This window comes from Miscanthus floridulus, unplaced genomic scaffold, assembly GCF_019320115.1.
Source record: "Miscanthus floridulus cultivar M001 unplaced genomic scaffold, ASM1932011v1 fs_310_1_2, whole genome shotgun sequence".
Taxonomy (NCBI): domain Eukaryota; kingdom Viridiplantae; phylum Streptophyta; class Magnoliopsida; order Poales; family Poaceae; genus Miscanthus; species Miscanthus floridulus.
In genome coordinates this window covers 1-22,782 of record NW_027096560.1, presented here as the reverse complement: position 1 = coordinate 22,782, position 22,782 = coordinate 1, and the positions used below count along the sequence as shown (strand labels likewise).

The window sequence follows — 22,782 nt, the reverse complement described above, 5'->3', positions numbered from 1 at the left end:
TCACCATAGTATTAACAAAGTCCGGCTCCTCCATGCCTGAGCTGATGGTGCTGACGTCACCGTCTTCTGGATCCATCATCTAGCTGATTCCGATCCTGACTTGTAAGAGCCGATACCAAAGGCAACGCGGTCTTCACGATATCTCCCAAATTTTGGATTTTAACGGATCTTTCCAAAATCCGGTGCAAACAAGTAGCTATATGAGCATAGAAAGAACGAAGAGGCGAGGTAACTTGCATTACCCTTCTCCATGTGTGCCTTCTAGAACAACGGGTTCTTACAAAAATTGATGCAAATCACACGCATCGTTTAGGTCAGAATATATATTTGGATGGAATCACTCTTTCTAGGGCCATATAGGCATGTGAAGAAGAATCAGGAAACAAGATAAGAAGCAAAACAGGAGGTTACGCCTTGTGATGTTCTTCATGTCCAGAGCATGGTAGGGTAGTTCTAGAAACTTCTCGATCCGAAGAGACAGGCCACGAAGCTTGTGGTAGATTGAACATCAAATTTTGACCTAGGAGAATACTAGATGCACGAGTAAAGATGGTTGAGAAAGGTTGAATATTAAATTTTGACCTATAGTATAGAATACTAAATGCAAGTATTTTGCTAGTCCATCTTGGCCTTTTTTTTTTCTCCATACTATCCATATGATTTATGTGATATTATTAAATGATACTCGTGATACAAGCGGCCAGAAGGGTGCCGTTGTTAAACCTAAACCGTCAAATTAGGGGAATTGGATTTCCTGTATTGGTTTGAAGGAATTGTAAAAGCCCTCAAAATTTAATTTTACCATTGATTTATCAGTGTTATTATTTATCGTCCCAATATCTTCTGTCTTTTATACCATGTGGTATGCAAAAACAAAGAGTAACTAGTAACTCCTGAGTTTGTTACAATTGTCAGTGCTCCTTAATTCTTTTTAAAAAAAATATAATGTGGGACAGCCACAGCCAGGCAGATTGATTTTCTGGGCTGCCTATAAAATGCCGTGTGGACAACAAGCTATTGACAAGAACATCTAGTAGCTCAAGTGATCGGAAAAGAGCGACGAGATGAGGTTACAGACCGCATTGCTCTTCTCCCTGCCCTAGGTAGTTTATAACTAAGAAAAAGCTGCAGGTTCTTATGAAAACCGAGTCATGCTACACACATTTTTTTTTCTCCCGTTCAGGTTCAAAACTTGAGATCAAGTCGATTTGTGAATGTGAGCTATCTATATCACACACATATATACTTGAAAAGGGCCATCTGGGCGTGTGAAGCATCAGCAAACAAGATGGAGCAGCTGGAGACGGATCAGGTCCAAGCACGAGCACTCACGCAGACCAATGAACATGTACTTACATTTCACTGTATCGTCAACCAGATCCCCTTCGGTGAATGACGTACGGTTTGCGGATGTGCAATTGAGGCCACACGAACTGGATAGAATTAACAAACGGAAGCACAGAAGAACACAACAACGGCACAAGCATGAATCGTCTGCAATCGACTTTTCCATGACAGACAACCAGCACCCGATCATAATTAATTTACATAAACTACAAAAACTCCTCCCTTGTCTCTTGCAGGCACTACCACCATCGTACCATCACTCCCTTGTAAAACTCGAGAGACCAAGGGGCACATCAACAGTCCCTGTTATAGCTGAGCACCTGCAGTGCTTGGGCGCAGCCTTCCTGAATTCATCACTCCCCTTGCGGTGGTCTGTTACCAAAAACAAAATCCAACGAATTAAGGAGAAAGAAACGTGTCTACTGGTATAAGTAAACGTGCCCTAGTTGGGTGGAGGTTACCTCAAAGAAAGAGTTGAAGTTTAGCCTCATCAGAAATTGCCTCAGGAAAGGTGCTCTTTGACTACCGGCAAGGCGACTACTCCTCAAGATAGTGTACAGCGAATTTGACTTCTTGTCGAACTCCTGGTTATCATCAAATCATGGCAAGAATGAAGTATGGTTTACTAGGACTGAGACTTCTCAGCATGCTAATGCTATGCTATGTACTGGGATCTTCAAGTTTTTTGGGTAAAAGGGAACATAAATACCTCAGTTATGTGATCAATCTCAGAAATATTTGGGCGAGTTTCATATTGTTCGATGCTCCAGCAGAACTGCAAGCAAAGCTTCATTATGCTGTCCAGTATCCTAGAGACTGATCCAATATCCAGGAAGGATTGTGAAACCAGTGCTGACAAATATCTGTAATGCAAGAGCCTTATTAGTAATCAATAGAAACTAATTTAGCGATGTGAATATAATCAAGCAAAACAAGGTAACACGCCGTGAATATATCCATTTACACCAGGTTAAAAAGAATTCTCTAATAGTAGAAATTAAATGCCAGGGTTTATTCAACAAGACTGCACAGCAAAACAATGCAACTAGACGGAAGATCCTATTGAAATATTAGATGAATGCATGATGGATGGATCAGTAAACACAAGTATTCATCCAAAAGAAAACTCAAGTAAATTTGACTCATAATTTATCTAAGCATTTTGAAAATAAATTAAAAAAAGAAAAAAGGTTATTCCTGTCAGCAAAAAACAAGTTTTATGATTGTCCAGGATAAAGTGAAAATTAGTTGCTTACTCTTGATGAAAACTCACTAGCTCTGTAAAATCATGTGAATCTTGCACGTGAGATTGTAAAACATTCCACTGCGACTCAATTACATCAACCTGAAAAGTAAGCTCAATTTGGAAGGACAAGGTTATTTTCATTGGAGTGGAAAAAGCACAAGAAATAGATATCATAAGAAATGTCCAGCATTGATGTCATCAAGAGCGGAATCCAATTTCAGTGTGATCCATTCACATGCTACAACCACTGAACCAAAAACATATGGAAAAAGGAAAGGAAAAAAATGTGATAAATACATGGTAGCATATCTTATTTTTACCTGGATGTAAAATTGTAGGTTTCTGATCAAGAATGCCATATGCTCCCTTACTCGCCACAAAGGCTTAGAGCGTTGTCGACGCAGTTGTGTTGCAGAGTTATTTTTCCGATCCTTGCAGTAATCAGAAAAATCAGCATGGTCTTTATGCATTACAGCTGCCCAGGATTTCTCAAGTTCCATTTGTGTCCTCTTTAATCGGATGAGATACTGGAAAACCTTGCGATACCTGGATAACATTTACACATCTTAGCAAAAAAAAAAAAGGAAAGCAAATAGTAAAAGAACTGTGAACTCTGAGTCCAACAGAGCCTGTTTCGTAACGTTTTTAAAATATGTGTACATTCAGAACAAAACCGTGTAACCCAAAAGGAGTGTAGCTTTATTGAGATTGAGAATTGCTTATGTCCTATGATACTTACTTGGACAGAACATCAGGAGTGAAGAAGAGCTGCAGAGGCCAGTCGACGGAATATTCCAGAGCAATACTATCCCACCCATCAAGTGCTAATTCCGATGTAGCTTTTCCTTGTGAAGAAAGCTCTAAAGCATTGGGTTTTTGGAGATCTTTCTGAGATGTGCTACTTTTCATACCATATGATAGCATCCTACAAAATAGAAATAAAATCAGTTGACAACCGCAGAGCTATCCACTAGGCAGGCCCTGAAATAAATTACTGTGAGCCTATTTGAAATGCCGACCTTAATGAGACTCTGGTAAAGTACTTATCTTCCTCACCGATAGTCTTCAATGCAGCCTGTAGGAATTAACAGCAAATTACCACTGCTACAATTAAATCTATTTGCTGAGATAAGTCATCACGACACATAAGAGAACTACATCAGCTACAAGGTAAGTGGATGAAAATAACATCAACAGCAGGAGAACATAAGATTGTGTATCATAAAAACTTTGGAATACAAAGGGAAGTAGGGAACATGTTACTCACCAGCTGAAATGGGATCATGAGATCTGCTTCGGCTGTAGATTGACGAGGCGGTAAACGCAGTAATTGGCGGCTTTCCTCAAGAAAACACTAGGTGAGAAGCATGATCACTCGTGTCAGAAAACAAGCCAAACAACAATTTTGCACAAAATCTATATAATGATCTTAATGCAACAATTGAGAAACGCGCATGTAAAGGAAAGGAAAAGCCATATGTCATGCTTACCTGGAAAAAGTCACCTTTTGCTAAAAGAAAATAATCTTTCAATGCCTTCAAATGACCGTTGAGATCAGCACGTACCACCACTAGCTTTTACCAAAATTAACAGTGGGTGATGTTCCTCTGCAATCAAATATTGATACAATATATAATGCTTTGAAACATCAGTACCTGCCAGAGATGATTAGCTGCAATTGTACGTATTGAGCCGACAGCAGACTCAAAAGGCCGTTTGTGAAATTCAGAAGAATGCTGCAGAAACACAAGCAACCATATGCCCAAATCAGTATATCCATTTTATGAAGATAGCATAAAAAGGATTTGTAATACAGCAGGGAAACGCGCATGCAACAAAAGATGGTGGTAACATAAACAGTACAGTACCAGCAGAAGTTGCCTAGTTGACAACTAACCTTTAGCTCCTTGAGCATAACATCAATTTTATCGGCTTCAGCTTGTGGCAGTAGTTCTTCTGCGCTGATGATAGAGAAGCTTGGCAATTCTTTTGGAGCGCCAGAACCTCCTACAAAGCTTAGCATTCCATGAGATCCTTTAGAGTTCTGGCTTTGGTTAACAGGTTCCTGCAATGTAGCAGGACTTGGATTTCGAAGCACCCTTATTGCTTTGCCAGCGAAGAGAATGGACTCTGCAACTCGCATGTGGATATACTCAGGCAACATGTCCTGTGAAGTGTGGGGTCAAAAACAAAGGATATGACTATCCTTGCTAAAAGTTACTACATAATACACAGGCACTTCATTTTAAGAATATAAGCATACCAATGATACATGAAATCCTGTATGCCAACTAGCCAAGGATGTGTCTTTAGCTAATTTCTGCTTAAACTTATCAGAAACATCACGCTGAGATGATTCATTCTCCCCATCCCTGTCGTCTTGCCTGAAAATTAAGATGAGAAGCTCAAGTTTTATATATTAGGATCAAACCATGAGTTAACATTCAACACTTAGGACTACTTGTCATCTGAAAGGTAACAGATTCCACTCCAATTGTGAATTTTATATTCATCACCCAATTTGTTGTATCCCTCAAACCAACAACATTAGACTGCAAATGATCTGTATTAAAAACACTACAGAAAAAAATATTTGCAATGTGTGGGACAAAAGAAAATTTATGTCATCTATAAGGGAATGTATCATATTGCAACCAATGTGAACTTGGGAAGCTCAACTTGGAGCATTAGCATTATATCTACCGGATTACAACTGACAAGTGGAAATCTGGAAATGAGACATCAGAAGCAGGAACGAAATAGCATGAATAGGAGCCCTGTAGACATGCTGACCTTCTAATGAAAAAAAAATGAACGTACCTTCTAATGAAAAATTCACTGTACTGATCTTGAATAATCCCATAAACCATCCAAGATGTCAGCTGGTTGAACATGACCTGGTGTCCATGCCAAAGTAACCTATCCTTTTTTAAAACAGTATAAAAAGAAAATGAACAAATAAAATTCAACAGTTAGGACATATGCAAGAGAATTGAGAACACGCTGCAAAGTAACTGCAATGAAGATGGAAGCACAGAAGTTTCCATGCAAAGCATGAAAGAAATCAAAATGGCAGTTCTATTGTCTTTAATTGTCACATGTATAAATAATGGTAAAGTTATACCTCTGAATGCAGCTTTGCAGTTCTGGAACCCCACAATGGCACCGTTTGTGCAAAAGATTAAGAAGTTGTCCACCCTTGATGTCTTTCTGCTCGATTTCCATAACAAGCTCATACAGTGGAGGCAGAACGACCTCAAACTGCAATTTAGTGCAGCAACGACCATGGTAAATGCCAATAAGTAATAACCAAACACATAAGCACAGTAAAGATCATAAGATAATATATACTACAGAAATACAACATAGATTTGTCAATTAGAAGATGGTAATTGTAAACAGAAAACGCTATTCAGAGATGTTTATGGACATACCTTGTTTAACCCGTGAGTTACTGTCGCAAGGATAGGCAACGGATCTGACAACACATTTTGCTCGACCTGTAGAACAGCTGATCTGTACACTGACAGAATCTCTGTAATACCATTGGCAATTGCCCTCCTGTACACACTCCCTTTTCTCACTTTTCCCTTCTGAGTTTTATCAGAATGAGGTGATGAAACATCTACAGAAGACTGAATCCAGCTCATGTCACGAGACTCGGTTGCAAAGCGGTTCAGTTCTCTGTAGTAAAATCCCAGAGATATGAGCCTCTCAATAGCAGTCCTGCAGAATAAAAGCCATTTAGCATAGCAATCTAGTGAAGTTCAGAGCCTCCGATTAGGTAAATCATGTTATATTATATATTCGTTACAATGCTAGAGGCACTAGCATGTTCACTAAGACATCTGAGCAGAGTGAACTTCAGAGCCTGTGAAGGTGAATTCTTGTGGATGTAAGTATCAATTTTGTTAGTGTATCCAGTGTTGCGGTTTACACTTGTCAGGCATAAAAAATGGAAACCTTATTCCTGAGCAGAAGACAGGATATAAGTATTGATCTTAAAATTTACCATGAAATGTGTGCCCTTCTAATGGGATAATGGCAAAATGCAGATTGTGTATCGCCAGACTGATCGACTCAACCAGTGTATTGATTGCATTGCAAATTTCACAAAGCATGCTATCGTTTAAAATTTAAATAGGATGGCTATGGCGATAATTTCATGAGCAATTAAACATCAAATGACGAAATTGTGCCTAGGCATGCACAAGAACAACCAATAAAAGGCAAAATTCTGCATAAATTTCTCCAGAACTCGGTGGCACCCGACCACACCTAACTCCGCATCCACCCACACCAGCACAAAGATCTCCCATCCCCACGCAGATCGCAGACGCCACACAACACTACAGCACGAACACAGATTCGCGTCCGCGGGCGAGTGCAGGCGTTTGCCGTTACCTCTCGGATGGCTGGAGGAAGGTGAGGTCCGGAGCGAGGCGGAAGGCGGGGCCCACCTCGCCGTCTCCGTCCCCGTCTCCATCCCCGCCGGCTTCCTGGGACGCGGCGCGGCGGCGCGGCGGGGAGGCGTCGAGGACGAAGTCGCCGGTGAAGCCGAGCAGCGCGAGGAGGAGCTCGTGCAGCATCGAGACGGCTCGGTCCCCCCCGCGGCGGGGGTTTCACTAGGGTTTCCGCTCCGCGAGATCACGAGGAGAGAGTGATGGGGATAGTGCGAGAAGAGAACCAACCAAGGAAAAGGGCGGGGACGGCGGAATTTAGTTCGTTTCCATGGATTTTTGAAAATTTCTAACCGTGCTGATATGAATATGCGATTAATTACTCCCTCGTAAAAAAAAAGCAACTCTAAATTGAATAGGTCATTTAGAAAATAATCAAATTTATAAAAAAAATATCAGATCTTATATCTTCGAATATTTTTTGAATCATATATGTTAGTATTTTTTTTTATAGATTTGGTTAAACTTAAAATTTTTTGCTCCTTAAAAAACGAGAATTGCTTCTTTTTAGGGAAAAAAACATCAAATGCACTGTAACAACATAAACATACATGATGCATTTGTAATGTTGCGTACGCCAAAAATAAATACACGAGCTCGTGTAACACAAGGGCGCACGTCTTTCCTCAAAAATGCTATTGAGCTCAACCTCACTACAAATAGTGAGGTGCTATTTGGGAGAGCTTATTGTCACAAAACAGTTCTGACTTCTAGAAAATATCCTGCACTGTAACAAAAAACCGTTTTTCTCTCTTTTTGAAATGAGCTAGGAGCCAATAAAGTCAGTATTTCTAGTTTCGATGGCTCCAACTCCTCCGAAGAAGTCAGAACCTAAAGTCCTACCAAACAGGGCCTTAAATTCAACGATCTTCATGCGGAAATTCAACTGCACCTTTTTGTCAATAATAACGTAAAGAGATGTCTCCGCAACCAATTTGTACTTAAAGTACTACTCCTTTCATTCCAAATTATAATTCATTTTAACTATTCTAGAGATGTGCACAGTGCACCTAAATACAATAATTTAGAATGATGGAAGTATTTTTGTATTTTCTGTGCTATCCATGCCCCAATTGCTGGCCTTCTGTGTGGCGATTCCAATCAGATTACCTAGGTGGACACTACTAATGTCTGCATCTCGCAGCATTCAACACTTCACAATGCTAACACGACGAATGCCACCAACTGCAAATCGATGGTAAGTGTTTAACCAAATTTTTATTTTATTTTGTTGGAAACTGCATGAAAGGTAGGTTTTCATATGTTATGATTATGATACGAACACGAAACATATACTGTTCAACAGGTACCATGCAACGGAAATGTAATCATTTGATATCCGTCAATCAGCAGAATTGCAGCATACGAAATTACATCACATTTCGAAGCTCCGAACATCCCAACTTGATTTCAAATATGTACGAGATGGAATTCACATAAACCAAATCAAAATATCCTCTCAGCCGGATCATTTCCTGTTTCTGGCCCCTCGAACATTGTCCCAAAGTTTTACGGCGCAGCCCGGCTTAACTTAATACAATGGGTTTCACATCATTTCTTACAAGCGACTCAGATTCCAAATTAACTTGGATTCTATAGCAGCGAGGGTCTACATCCGCGGTGAGTGCATTTGCCGATACGAAGACCCCTCGGGCGATCTATTTTCAGGGGACGACCTGCCGACGCCGAGCCATTGCCCAAACAGCCTCCTTGGAGCGGATGTAGGCTCTGATGTGCTATGAGACTGCTGCTGTGAGGTCCACCAGCTTGTCTCGCAGTCCACGGGCATCAACGGGTATGGGGCGAACCGGTCACGCTCCCAGGCGTAGAACCGGCTTCCTCCCACATCATCAGTCTCCATCGAACTATGGCCAGATGAACCCGGCGGGAACAAGGAAAAGGTGAGGTTCTCTGGTAGAGGTGTTGGGGCAGGTCGCACGCCTCCTGACCTATGTGCCCCAGCAAATAGGCTAGAAGATGAATTTTGTTGGTACTGTTCGCTGATGCTGCCATGAGCCCTCATGAATTGAGGCATCAAAGGAGGAACATTGGGAGGTCTAGATCTGGAACCAGATCTGCAAACAAGAAAAACATTATAACAGCAGTATTCACAGAGATGAATAAGATGCTAGACTGTATGGCGTTGATGTTGTAACAGTATAGCTTTTGTTCTAGATTTATTCTCCCAACCTATTATGTCAGGTAAAGGTTAAACAAAGGGAAATTGAGTAATGCAATCGAGGCAAAGGCACTAATCTAACATCGAGAAATATGCACAAGAAATTTTTTAACAATATTCACACAGGTGATATATTGCAGACGATGTAGTGCTAGTTGATGAAAGCCAGACAGGAGTAAATAGGAAACTGGAGTCGTGGCGGCAGACCCTTGAGTCCAAAGGTTTTAGAGTAAGTAGAACTAAAACAAAATACATGAGATGCGACTTTGGCAACGCTGCACATGAGGAGGAAGATGTGAGTTTGGAAGGTCAAATGTTGCCCAAGAAAGATGCCTTCCGTTATCTAGGATCGATGCTACAGAAGGATGGAGATATTGATGCAGACGTTTGCCACAGGATCAAAGCAGGGTGGATGAAGTGGCGCCAAGCATCTAGCATTCTCTGTGACAAGAGGGTACCACAAAAGCTTAAAGGCAAGTTTTACAGAACGGCGATTAGACCCCCTATGCTGTATGGAACAGAATGTTGGCCTACAAAAAGACGACATGTCCAACAACTGAGTGTTGCGGAGATGCGTATGTTGCGCTGGATTTGTGGTCACACAAGGATGGACCGAGTTCGGAACGATGATATACGTGATCGTCTAGGGGTAGCACCAATCGAAGAAAAGCTTATCCAACATCGGTTGAGGTGGTTTGGCCATGTCCAAAGGAGACCTTCAGAGGCACCAGTGCATTGTGGAGTCCTAAGCCAAGATATTAATGTGAGGAGAGGTAAAGGAAGACCGAAGCTGACATGGGGGAGGCAATAAAAAGAGATTTGAATGGTTGGAATATACCTTAAGATCTTTGTTTGGACATGAGTGCTTGGAAAGTAGCTATTGACGTGCCTGAACCGTGAATAGGGGCTCATGTTGGGTTTCAACTCTAGACTACCCCAACTTGCTTGGGACTAAAAGGCTTTGTTGTTGTTGTTGTATTCACACAGGTGATATATGCTAAGAGACCCAGGTTTTCACTGTTTATTTAGATTCATTTTACTAAAAAATGGTGCATCTTCTCAGAGTACAATGCATGAATTCAGAATTTCATATTTTCATAGCAAAGTCGTAGCATAACTCACGAGAGATAAGTATAATTTACCCATTACTGAAGTAAGATGGAGAAACAACGGATGCTCGACGTTGGCTATCACCATCAACCCGTGCAGCCCTTGTTCCAAAAGGGATTCCTGGCTGCTCGTTATTGCTGTTGGGTTGAGCATAAGAATGGGGCACGTGTGCCCAATGGCTATGATGGAAATCAGCAGGTTGCATTGTTTGCATGGGCCTAACATCTGATGGCCCAGCCATGGGGTTCCAATGATCATGGTATGCAGGACGATCCATAGTTCTCTCAGGGACATGGGAGCTTGATGATGACGTCAGTGGTGGAAGAGGATGCAAGTATGCCACATAGGGGCAAGGATGAGTTGTCCCTGGTGCAGCAGATACAGCTACTTGCTCCGTGAACACATGTTGTCCCATGAAGTCATGAACTGCAACACCAATATCCAAACATGTTCAATATAATTTCAATTTTACTACAAATTTCTCAATGCAAATCAGAACTTACATGTAATTGGAGGTGATGATTCTCCTTCCCTGACAGAAAAAGGGAAGGTGTAAGTGAATAGCACTAATTTTTCCATAACAGGTAACAGGAAAAGAGTGGGGTTCACAGCAAGAGAACAGATAGACAGGTTTGTTGATAAATCAGATATGATCTTAGGAGATAACTGGAACAAACACGTTACATGTACAGATTCCATATTGCCATAGTGCTTGATACATGATTTTCAACCAAGCACTGTCAAACTAGCAGCTGTGGAATCTGGCAATATATTGTAGATTGTTCAGGATTGCATATCAACACCAATAATCAAGTTTCCCGCAAAAATCACTGAGTATCCTCCACGATAATTTCCTTGCATTACACATGAAGCACTATGGCAATATGGATTGTCAATCATTACTTGGCTATGCTTCTGAGAAAAAAAAGGGCCATCTCTATCTTGGCAAGAATGCCACTATGGACATTGCCAAAAAATTTAATTCATTATTGCAGATTGTTCAGGATTGTGTTGAAATGCAAATAGTCAAGTTTCCAGCTTAAAAAAAGCAAATAGCTGGGTTGCCCTGCATCAGTTTTTTCTCGCATGGCTACAAGTAGAAAATAAATTATCGATGCTACTGGATCTTAGGATTGGCTCACTTGTTTTCTTCAATACACCCTACATAAGTAAAGCACCTATTATCGCCATCAGCAAATCCCAAATGGGTGATTTAAGTTGAACAAATGATATGAGTCATGTGTATGAATCTATAACAAGGTAAAGGTAGGTAGGTAAACAATGTGGTTTGTATGTTAAACCTACTGGCCTGTAATCAATTAGACAGATGAAACTGTGTGCACGGAATCCTTGAACAGAATGTTAAACAAGAGTAAAAAATAATAATGTGAAGCAGAACATACTCAAATAAAGATGGAAGTTGTGCTAAGCGACCAAATGGACACCAATGGAAGCGAAGTGGCTGCACAAAACAGAAATATAAATTATCAGGATAATCATGCACAAGAACTGCCTCTGCAAGTAAAACAATGCCAGCAAATGAGGAATCGACAAAAATAAACTAAACTAGGGTTGTTTATTAGAGTAAAGCAAACTAGGATTTATATGAGACGCATAAATGTTTTAACGAAAAAGCAACAAGGAACCATAAACATGCATTATAATAATAATTATCTAAATAAGGGACAGTGTTTGGTCCCAGGATTATTCATGCAGCAAGAACATTGCTGAATTAACTCAAGCATTGTTTCTAGAATACTAAATATGCTACATAAAGCTGTTGATCTTAGTAGAAGTCGCTGGTTCATGTAGTATAACAAGTACACCAAAAGAAAAGTATGGTCAGTTCCACCATTTGCATGTTGGCATGAGGAATCATATCAAGCATCAGGAGTACACATTGAAATATAGGAAAATTCAGTAGAAAAAGGCATGTAGCCAACACAAAAACTAACAAGAAGTCAAGTTTCTTTAACAAGAACAAATAATTTAAGAGTATGGTTGACAGAGTCACATACCATTTCTGAGTAGCTAACATCATAAAGGTCTTCATCATGGACCCACTCATCCATGCTAACATCATGTGCAGATCGGGAACCATTTGCATAAAGCCAATTCCCTTTCTCAATTTTGCGGCAGTTGGGGCATTGCATAACCCCTTTGGCATTAAATGCTGATCCAATGCAATCTGGGGAAAAAAACTTATACTTAGCATACCAAAGATTATCAAGCAAAGAAAATTCAGAGCACTGCTTTGATCCTGATTAGTTCACACAATAGTAGGTTATTAAGACAGCATAATAGGTAATAAAGTAAACTAGCACAACTTCACACCACATAATAAGCACATTCCTTGAGAAGAACTATTCTCCATCAGCAATTCAGCATCTAATCTCACTACAGTGACTGTCATGTGGGGCAGCCGGGGGTTGCATGGTGACCGGCTGCATGGTGACCAGAGGGGGCGCAATTACCGCAGCCAGATTTGGTCAGCAACAGCAAGGAGCAGCTGCGGATCAGAATGCTGGGAAGACAAGATTTATGGGATCATGGAGTTTATTTTCCTTTATTTAGCAGGCCAAGTGCCTATATAATCCATGTACCAGCCCTCATTTGAATCAAGCAATGAAGAACAAACAATCCAATTCCCAATTCCCCCAAATACTCTAGTCTCCCTCCACGCCGACTTTGCCCGGCCATCTTCCTAGCAATGGTTATCCTCCCTATCCCCAAATGAACTAAGGTTCATAACAGTGACATTGCAAACCAGAAATTACTTGCTAAAAAACAGCAAATTGTATATTCAAAGAACAGGCAGAAGCCGCATCGAACGCCTTGGAAAAGTAATACTTATTTTATCTCCCATAACTTAATTTATCAAGTCAAACATTTCAAATCAAGATTAGATACCCAATACGCGTGAACTTTTGTAAGCTGCGTACCAGCTAAAGAATTAATGATATACACAGTATTTTGCTAAAGCATTTATAAATTTTGTCAGGGTCATCAGGGTCAGCTTCATTACATGATATAGATTTTCTTGAACTTCAATAGTATTTTGCTAAAGGATTTATACATTTTGTCAGGGTCGACAAACCCCGATAACCCCCCCTAAATTCGCCCCTGGATATACATGAAAGCATGTTGCAATATCATGGGTTCTCGAAATTCCAATCTCTATTTGAAGACCATATTTAGAAAAATAGGCATAAACATTCAGAAGCATCTAAAACCATCCTCAACCTAGTATAAATGCTGTAGATAACTGAGAGAAAGCAATATTTCATCAGAAAACCACGGAAGTAGCAAACCCCCTATCAGAACTCAATTACAACCATATGGATACTTCCTCCTATAATAAACATAAGCCATTTTAAGATTCTTGTCAGTCAAACCTTTCAACTTTGCTTTGACCACTAATGTATAAAGAACTAGATAGATTGACAAGGTAGGATTGATGTTAGTAGGTTCATCATGAAATATACTTCCATAAAATATAATCCTTTTTTATTTAGATATCAGAGATCTACCATGTATACCATGTCAATGTCCAAAATGACTTATATTTGTGACATGAGGGAATGTTGAGCTAAAAACAAAGCTGAGGAAGACCGATACCACTAAAATTAACTTTAGTGAGAATACAGCATATACAAGAAGCACATGGTTCCATTTATCAAGATAACAACTAAATATTTGTTCAGTAATATAAAGACTATACACAAATTCTTTTGTGCGCGCTAGATATTAGTCCAATGTCCCTAAATATCAGGAAGGATTTTACCTGAATCTCTATAGTCTAATATTCAAGCAATCCCTAAGGGTAAGTTAACAACAAACCTGCAAAGTTCCTCTAATCCTCTTACTGGCCATCTTAAAACAGCTGACAGCCTAGTACTCCCTCCATCCCAAATTATAAGATGTTTGACTTTTTTGGCATTAAGTTTGACCACTCGTCTTATTCAAAAATTTGTGCAAAATATCACTTCTTTTGTCGGGGCTTGGTTTATTAATAAAAGTTCTTCAAGAGTGACTTAAATTTGACTATGTTTACATAAATTTTTTGAACAAGACGAGTGGTCAAACTTGGGGTCAAAAAAGTCAAACGTCTTATAATTTGGGATGGAGGGAGTATTTACTAAAGATTCAAATTGCACATAATTATAAATCTAGCACAAAAGGGAATATAATAGGTGAGTACATGAGCTTAAATTCATTACAGAAGACAACAAAGACTGTCCAATGAGATAATCAAATTGACAACTCAAATTTGTGTCATTTTTAGTTTTGCCCAAGTTTCAATATTTGCATTTGAAACGTGCTTAAATCCCTTTGAAGAACCAGCAAACTCCAAAATCCGAATTTATACTGAAGTTCAATAAAATAGCTCAAGACCCCAAAATTTCTAGGAAAACTCCCCATTGCTAACCTCAAAGTCACGCCAAACAGGCTCAACTTATACCATAAACAAACTCAGAACAGGTACACTTCTGATTTTTGAATGAGGTAAACAAAAACCAGAGACAAGTTACACAAATCTGGCAATAACCACCTGGTGTACTTGCCCAAATCATCCTCCCAATGTTAAATTGTTCCCAAAAATTGGAGACTTTTATCAAGTAGACTAATAGAGAACAAAATCCGCTCTATCAAACCTTTAAAGTCACCATAAATTATTCAAGGTTACACAAAAAAGAATAAGACATTAGGAACCTTGACCTAAATTTCAGAACCGTGTACACTCCCAAATCATCCTCAGGCATCAAATCTAGCTCACAAACAGTACCGACATATGGAGCCAGCTAAAATAGCAAAAATTCATCCACGAAACCTGTTCATGCAACAGAAGCCTATGCCTATATAGCTGAAAAGATCCGACCTTTAGAACTTTTAGCCCAAAATTCAGCACGGAGGCAGCTATAAATTGTGAACGGGTCCTAATTCCGCAAAATTAAACCATTTATTCACGAATTTGGCCACATTTAAGGGTCCCCACATCCAATTTGCCTGTCCAACCCAAAAATAGCACCTACCCGCAATTGAACCTCAAGCAACAAACAATCCACCGACAGATCCAGGGACAATTACCTAGGTGGAACTCGTGGCCGCAGTGCAGCCTGGCGGTGGACCTCTCCCCGGACGCGGAGAGCACGGCGTCGAGGCAGATCGAGCAGGACACCGCGGCGGCCTTGTCCTCCTTCCCGCCCGCCTCGTCCTCCTCCGCCGGCGCCCCGGCGGCCGTCGCCGCCTGCTCCTTGGGCTCCGCACCGACGCCCATCCCCTCCCTTCCTCCCCTCCTCTCCCTCCTCACCAACCGCGGGATTTCTTGGCCGGATCCCAGCAAATCCGAGCCGGGCCGAGGCGGGACGGAGCTCGAAACGGCCGCCCCGGCGACGGCGACGGCGAGGCTGTCACCCCCGTGCCTCGGGGATCGCGCGCGCCGTCGGGGTGCTCGCGCCCTGTCCAATCGCGAGAGCGCCTCCTGTGTCCCTCTCTCTCTTTCTTGCGTTGCTTTCTCTCTCCTGTCTATCTGCTCGCCTCCACGAGAAATTAGATAGAGAGAGAAAAAAAAAAGGGGCTGGAAAAAAACAGGGGGCGGCGCAGGGGAATAAGACGGATATTTTGCGATGAACACCTCGTATAGTTTGGTATTATGACAACTCTAACGGTTGGTTGTACAGTACTACGGACTATTTTTTTACTTGGTACCGTTTCTTACTTCAGAAAAAAAAAATTACGTAAACCAACTCAGGAGTATTTGTGTTTTGTAATTTGTATAAGCTCGTATAACCGAATATTAGCTGCAGACGTATGGCTGTCATGGTTTATATTTAACTGAATTTTACTTTTATTACATATATGTGTTGCATGCAAAAACCAAATTCTGTTTGAACTGAAAAATGGGGGGAAAATATGTATACATTGTTAAATCAATTAGTGATATCCTTTTACCAAAGAAAAAAGTGTTTGCCTTGGCCTTTTTACCAATGGCTTGAAATTTGGTGCAATAAGGTAGCAACTGGCCTCTGGTTTTCACATTCTAAATTTTGTTTTTTAAAAAATGACATCTATCAAGTGTGAAGTGTCATTTAGAAAAAAACATTTTAAGATTGATATATGTACTAATAATTGAATTTTCTATGTCTACTTTATGTCTTGCAAAAGACATGATCAGTTTTTGTTATTAGCTTTGAATAGTACTATTAGCCTAAACGAGTGTTTTTGGCCAGTATTTCAACAATGTTTAACGGTAAACCATGGTTACTCTTCGGTTTAGGCCATAGAATGGCTCAATAAACAGTCTGACCGGTGACCACTTATTTTTGCAATTGAAGACATCTTTATTAATTTGTATCCATGAAATTTATTTAGATGGTGCATTTATTTAAGCATGTAGAGATGTTAATATATACATTTTTTGTAAACTCGACTAAAATTGGAGAAAATACAACTTATGAAAAAACTGAAGTGAGTCATGATTTAGAGTCGAAGTAGCCTGCGAGAACTATATCTACTTGATAGAATATACGATTCTTTTATACATGTAACAATATGTACATTTGCTGAGGCTGGCACACTTTATGCCTTAGCCTTGTAGATACGTGAAGAATATATATATAATATAAAGAGCATAATATGCCAAGGCACGAACGAGTTAATTTAATCGGAATGGAACGTATACTCCAAAGCTAGGGCTCGTTAGTACCCAACTAAAATTTAACTGCTAAAATTTTAAAGTTAAATTTTAGCCAGCTAAAAGTTCTCTCAACTAAGGTGTTTGGATTCTCTAGCTAATAGACTTAGCTAAATTTTAGCTAGATTAAAATAGCTTTAGCTAATCTTTTAGCTAAGTCATCTGGATACATAGCAACTAAATTTAGCTAGCTAAAATTGTAGGACAATTGGAAGCTCGGATTTCAGAAGCACGCACATGAAAGATGCCCAACCTATAACTGGCGCGGTCAAACGAGGAATACTGCTTCAAGAAAAGAAAAGGTCAGGCTCGGCATTGTCATGAATTTGACTTGCGTCCCAAGGAGGCGGAGGAGCTGAACCCGAAATCATAGCGTGCTAAAGTTTAGTCCTGTCATATCGGATGTTTAACACTAATTTGATGTATCAAATATAGACTAATTATAAAACTAATTATACAGATCGAGGGTAATTTGCGAGACGAATCTATTAAGTCTAATTAATCCATAATTTGACAATGTAATGCTACAATATACATATGTTACTCATGGATTAATTAGGCTTAATAGTTTCGTCTCACTAATTAGTCTACTCCTGTGCAATTAGTTTTATAATTAACTCATGTTTATCCAAACATCCAATGTGACACGGACTAAACTTTAGCCCCTGAATCAAACACCTCCTAAGGCCACCACCTGGCTGGTAGCTCCGTCTTCCACGTCCCACGCAATATCCATATCACATTTTGTTAGCGTTACTAGATAAATGCCCATGCGTTACGACGGAAAAATTTAATACACATTGAAAGCATCTAGGCCCCTAGTTGGATTTCGGTGATTAATGTCAATACAATATTACTATGACTAACGTGTGTTTTGCAGAGGCAATAAAGTTAGGTCATGGTAATGGAGATCGATTGGGCAATCGAGGTGGTCATGCCCCTACGATGGAAATCGTTTCGGTTTTCAAAGGATGAACGACAAGGTTAAGGATGACTAGTTCTAAGTGTCGATTAGAGTTGAAGTGACACTTAGAGTAGTTTAGGACTTTGTTTTTCCTTTGACCGTATTATTAAGGGAGTATGAACGGGTAGCTTGACCTAGTTGAGTCTAGTGAGTTAGGTGTGGTGCACACTTGTTAAAACTAGCTCTAGGTAGCTCCTATGAATGCCTAAGATCTTTTGGAGCAAACTTCATTCACATATGTTCGAGAGTTGAAAGTGAATGGAGGGTCAAATGCTGACCGGACGCTGGCTCCGGTGCGACCGGACGCTGGCCGTAGGGTCCGGTCAGTTCATTTGATCAAGCAGTCTGCGTTCGGTGCGACTGGACGTTGGAGAGGTCATATGACCGGACGCTGAGAGACAGCGTCCGGTCGACTCCAGTAAGGTTCCAGAGAAGGGAATCTGTGACCGGACGCATCGGGTCAGTACTGACCGGACCCTGGGAGTTCAGCGTCCGGTCGAGTCCAATAAGGTTCCAGTAAGGGTTTAATGCGATCGGACGCGTCCGGTCAGTGGTGACCGGACCCTGCCAGCATCCGGTCAACACATTTTCACTGGTTCGCGGGTTGAACTGACCGAAGCGTCCGGTCAACACGACCGGAGCGTCCGGTCACCCCGCAGAAGCTCATAACGGTTCGTTTTTCAGGCTGCCTTATAAATAGAAGCTCCACTCGTGTGTAGAGTAACTTTTGCTCATTCCAACAGCTGAGAAACACGTTTGTGAGTGCCAAGAAAAGCAAGATCCTAGTGAGGTGATTGAGATTTGAGAATCCAAGAGAGTAGCCTCATTAGTGAATCAAGAGTAGCAAAGTGTGCATCTATCTTCTCATTAGGCTTCGCGTGGTCAAGTGAGAGTTCGTGCTTGTTACTCTTGGTGATTGCCATCACCTAGACGGCTTGGTGGTGATTGAGAGCTTTGTGATCACCTGGTAGAGCTTGTGGGTGACCCAACTCAAGTTGTGAGCGGCTTTGGGTGATTCGCCGCGACGGAGTGTCGAAGAATCAACCCGTAGAGAGCACTTGATCCTTGCGCGGATCAAGGGGGAGCTACACCCTTGCGCGGGTGCTCCAACGAGGACTAGTGGGGAGTGGCGACTCTCCGATACCCCGGCAAAATATCGTCGCGTTCCTCTCTCTCTCTATTTACTTTGAGCATTTACTTTGAGCAATTCAATACTTGTCTTTACATTCATAGAATTGCTATGCTAGAGTAAGTTTGAAACATAGGTTGCAAGTCCGTTGTGCGTTAGATCAATAGAAACACTTTTCTAGGCTCAAAGGGTTAATTGGGCTAACCACAGGATTTGTTTATTACAAGAAAATTTAGAATTAGCCCAATTCACCCCCCTCTTCGGCATCTTGATCCTTTCAATTGGTATCAGAGCCTCGTACTCACGTTTTAAGCTTAATCGCTTTGAGCAAGATGTCTCACGGGGATGGACCTCCTCCTATCTTTGAGGGAGATGACTTTCTATATTAGAAAATCCGCATAGAGGCGTACTTAGAAGCTCTAGACGTTGGTATTCTTAGAGCCGCCTCACAAGGCTTCCCAAAACCTCGGGATGCTACTAACCTACAAGGTGATGAGGTTAACTATGAAAAATGGAATGCAAAGGCTCGAAACACCATCTTTAGATGCCTTTGCAAAGATGTGTTCAACCGTGTAAGAAACCACAAAGACGCCCATGCACTATGGTCGCACGTTTGTACGCTCCATGAGGGAACCAAGAGTGAGCGTGAGGAACGCTATCATCTTATAATTAAAAAGCTAAATTCATTTGAGATGCTTCCCAAAGAAAGTGCTAACGAGATGTATTCTCGTTTAAATGTTCTTATAGAGAAAGTCAATGGGCTTGGACTTACTCAAATGTCACCATCCGACGTTGTGAGAAAGATCTTGAGTGTCCTCCCCATTGACAAATATGGGCACATTGTGACCGTGCTATATCAAGGTGATCTTTCCGCCGCTACACCAACACAAATCTTGGGAAAGATCAATGCTCATGAGATATACATGCACATCACGCCACAAGATGGCTCATCCTCTATAAAGAAGAAAGAGAAGGACTTAGCATTTAAAGCTAGCCAAGATAAGGGCAAAGCAAGACTTGAGTATGAGAGCTCAAGTGATGAAAATGATGAAGAAAGTCTTGCTCTCATGGTGAAGAAGACTGCCAATATGCTAAAGAAGCTAAACAAGAGTGGCATCAAGTTTGACGGCAAGAAGAAGAAGTTCTTCACTAGCTCAAGAAGAAAGCTAATCTCCGAGATGGATTGCTACAATTATGGCGAACTTGGCCATCTAGCTCATTAATGCACAAAGCCTAAGAAAAACAAGTTCAAGAACAAGAACAAGGGCAAGAAAGATGACTCAAGCAATGAAGATAAAGATGAGAAGAAGAAGAACAAGCCATACAAGAAGAGAGATGACAAAAAGAGGGACTTCTATAAGAAGAAGAAGAGTGGAAAGGCCTACATTGTCGGTGATTGGCTCACGGACATTGATTCATCAAGTGGATCATCCAATGATGATAGTGACAATGAGAAGGTGGCCGCCATTGCTATTGATCTTGCAACTTCACCACCACCATCGCCATCATCCTCTACACACCTATACCTTATGGCCAAGGGTGAACGCAAGGTAACTAAGAATGATGATAGTAGTGATGATGAGCAAGCTAGTGATGATGATAGCGATAGCGATGATGATGATTCACCTACATATGATGATCTTGTTAAAATACTAAGAAAATACACTAAGATCATTAGAAAGAGTAGAGCTATAAATAAAAAGCTTGATGCTGAAAATGATTCACTCTTAGCTAAGTGCGATACATTGGAAAAGGCAAATGATGAGCTTAGAGAAACTAATGATGCTATATCATCCAAACTCAAGGAGCTCAAATCTTCTAAGAAAGAGCTTAAGGATAAACATGATAAACTTGAGTGGGTGTACAATGAGCTCATCACTAGCCACAACAAGCTAAAAGATGAATACACTACTCTCAAGATCAATCATGATACTCTTGTTATTGCTCAAGAATTTTTATCAAATGAGCCACATGATGCTACTAACCATGTTGTTAAGATTGATATAGCTACTTCATGTGATGATTTAATTGATGAGAGCATTGAGCAAGGAACTAGTAGCAAAGGCAAGCAAGTGGTTGAGTGCAATGACTATGATGAGTATGTCAAGCTCAAGAGTGATAATGAGAAGCTCATGAAAGATCTTGAAGAGATGAAAAGCCACAACACCATTGTGCTAGAAACTCTTGATCACGACAAAGAGTTGATCCTTGAGAATGAGAAGCTCAAAGAAGAAAACAAGAAGCTTAAGGAAGAGAAGAACAATGATGTTCTCAAGGAAGAGAACAAGAAGTTCAAGATGGAGAAAGAGCATCTCAAGGTGGGATTGAGCAAGTTTGCAAGAGGCAAGCATCTCCAAAGTGAGCTACTCATGAACACCGTCATGAAGATGGATAGAAGTGGCATTGGATATGTGGCAAGTGTAGAGAAGAAGAAGGCTCAAGCTCAACAACAACAATCAAAGCCAAAGAGATGTTTTGAGTGTGGACAAGAAGGCCACTTTGCTCATGAGTGTCAAACTCCATCGCCACAACCCTTGTCCAAGCATGCTAGACCATTTGCTTTCAATGCTCACTACATGCTTAGAAAAGATTCTAGTGGAAAGATGAAAGTCATGTTCTTAGGACCCTCTAACAAGAGTAGGCCTAAGAAGATTTGGGTGGCTAAGTCACTTATTGAGAAGGTGAAGGGCCCTCAACAAGTTTGGATTCCTAAAGTTTGAATCTCTTGTGTGTAGATGAACTACAAGACCGGTGGAAGTCATTGGGTTATTGATAGTGGTTGCACTCAACATATGACCGGTGATCCTCGTATGTTCACCTCACTAGATGAAAAGGTAGATGAACAAGAGAAAATAATATTTGGAGATAATTCAAAGGGCAAGGTTAAAGGATTGGGCAAAGTGGTAATTTCAAATGATCATTCCATCTCTAATGTGCTCTATGTTGCTTCATTGAGCTTTAACTTGCTATCTGTTGGACAATTGTGTGATCTTGACTTCCAATGCTTGTTCATCGAGAAGGAGGTTATTGTATCCAAAGTAGATGACAATCAAGTGATATTCAATGGATTTAGATACAACAACTTATATCTAGTGGACTTCACCTCCGAAGATGCAAATTTGAAGACTTGCCTATTCACCAAAACAACACTTGGATGGCTATGGCATAGAAGACTTGCTCATGTTGGGATGAGCTCACTCAAAAAGCTTATAAAGAATGATTTGGTGAGAGGGTTGAAGGATGTGAAGTTTAAGAATGACAAGTTTTGTAGTGCATGTTAAGCCGACAAGCAAGTTACAAATACTCATCCAACCAAAGCTTTCATGTCAACCACAAGAGTGCTAGAGCTCCTACACATGGATTTATTTGAACCAACAATATACAAGAGTTTGGGAGAGAATCTCTATTGTCTTGTGATTATTGATGACTATTCAAGGTATATATGGGTATTCTTCCTTTATGACAAATCTGAAGTTACATCTTACTTCAAGAAGTTTGCCAAGAGAGCTCAAAATGAATTTGAAGTGAAGCTCAAGAAGATAAGAAGTGACAATGGAAAAGAATTTGACAACACAAACATTGAAGCTTATTATGATGAAGTTGAAATCAAGCATGAAGTCTCTGTAACTTATACTCCTCAACAAAATGGTATA

At 40.5% G+C, this 22,782-nt stretch overlaps 3 protein-coding genes across 5 annotated transcripts; 1 reads left to right on the top strand and 2 right to left on the bottom strand.

The window, feature by feature from the left end:
• Nucleotides 1–773: 773 nt before the first annotated feature.
• LOC136531251 (gamma-tubulin complex component 4-like) lies at nt 774–8,495 on the bottom strand. Of its 3 annotated transcripts, none has more exons than XM_066523924.1 (16): nt 6,998–7,325; nt 6,028–6,319; nt 5,718–5,854; nt 5,414–5,512; nt 4,857–4,977; nt 4,491–4,760; nt 4,249–4,329; nt 4,084–4,167; nt 3,861–3,947; nt 3,613–3,668; nt 3,333–3,518; nt 2,914–3,139; nt 2,604–2,692; nt 2,057–2,210; nt 1,809–1,931; nt 774–1,719 (listed from the first exon to the last, which is right to left on the bottom strand). In XM_066523924.1, the coding sequence occupies exons 1-16, from the start codon at nt 7,180–7,182 to the stop codon at nt 1,654–1,656; spliced, it is 2,256 nt and encodes a 751-aa protein (XP_066380021.1). In that variant the 5' UTR covers nt 7,183–7,325; the 3' UTR covers nt 774–1,653. The 3 variants fall into 3 exon arrangements, 2 of the variants coding, with proteins under 2 accessions (XP_066380021.1, XP_066380022.1); XM_066523925.1 differs by lacking the exon at nt 6,998–7,325 and adding an exon at nt 8,364–8,495 and having other exon boundaries at nt 775–1,719; XR_010777994.1 differs by lacking the exon at nt 774–1,719 and having other exon boundaries at nt 2,621–2,692; nt 6,998–7,327.
• Nucleotides 8,493–15,897, bottom strand: LOC136531253 (E3 ubiquitin-protein ligase IPI1-like). The gene is made up of 6 exons (XM_066523926.1): nt 15,431–15,897; nt 12,361–12,530; nt 11,746–11,804; nt 10,846–10,874; nt 10,375–10,768; nt 8,493–9,128 (listed from the first exon to the last, which is right to left on the bottom strand). The coding sequence occupies exons 1-6, from the start codon at nt 15,618–15,620 to the stop codon at nt 8,663–8,665; spliced, it is 1,308 nt and encodes a 435-aa protein (XP_066380023.1). The 5' UTR covers nt 15,621–15,897; the 3' UTR covers nt 8,493–8,662.
• Nucleotides 9,135–10,368, top strand: LOC136531254 (uncharacterized). Its single transcript, XM_066523927.1, has one exon. It carries the CDS (start codon nt 9,486–9,488, stop codon nt 10,041–10,043), a length of 558 nt encoding a protein of 185 aa, XP_066380024.1. The 5' UTR covers nt 9,135–9,485; the 3' UTR covers nt 10,044–10,368.
• Nucleotides 15,898–22,782: the final 6,885 nt, after the last annotated feature.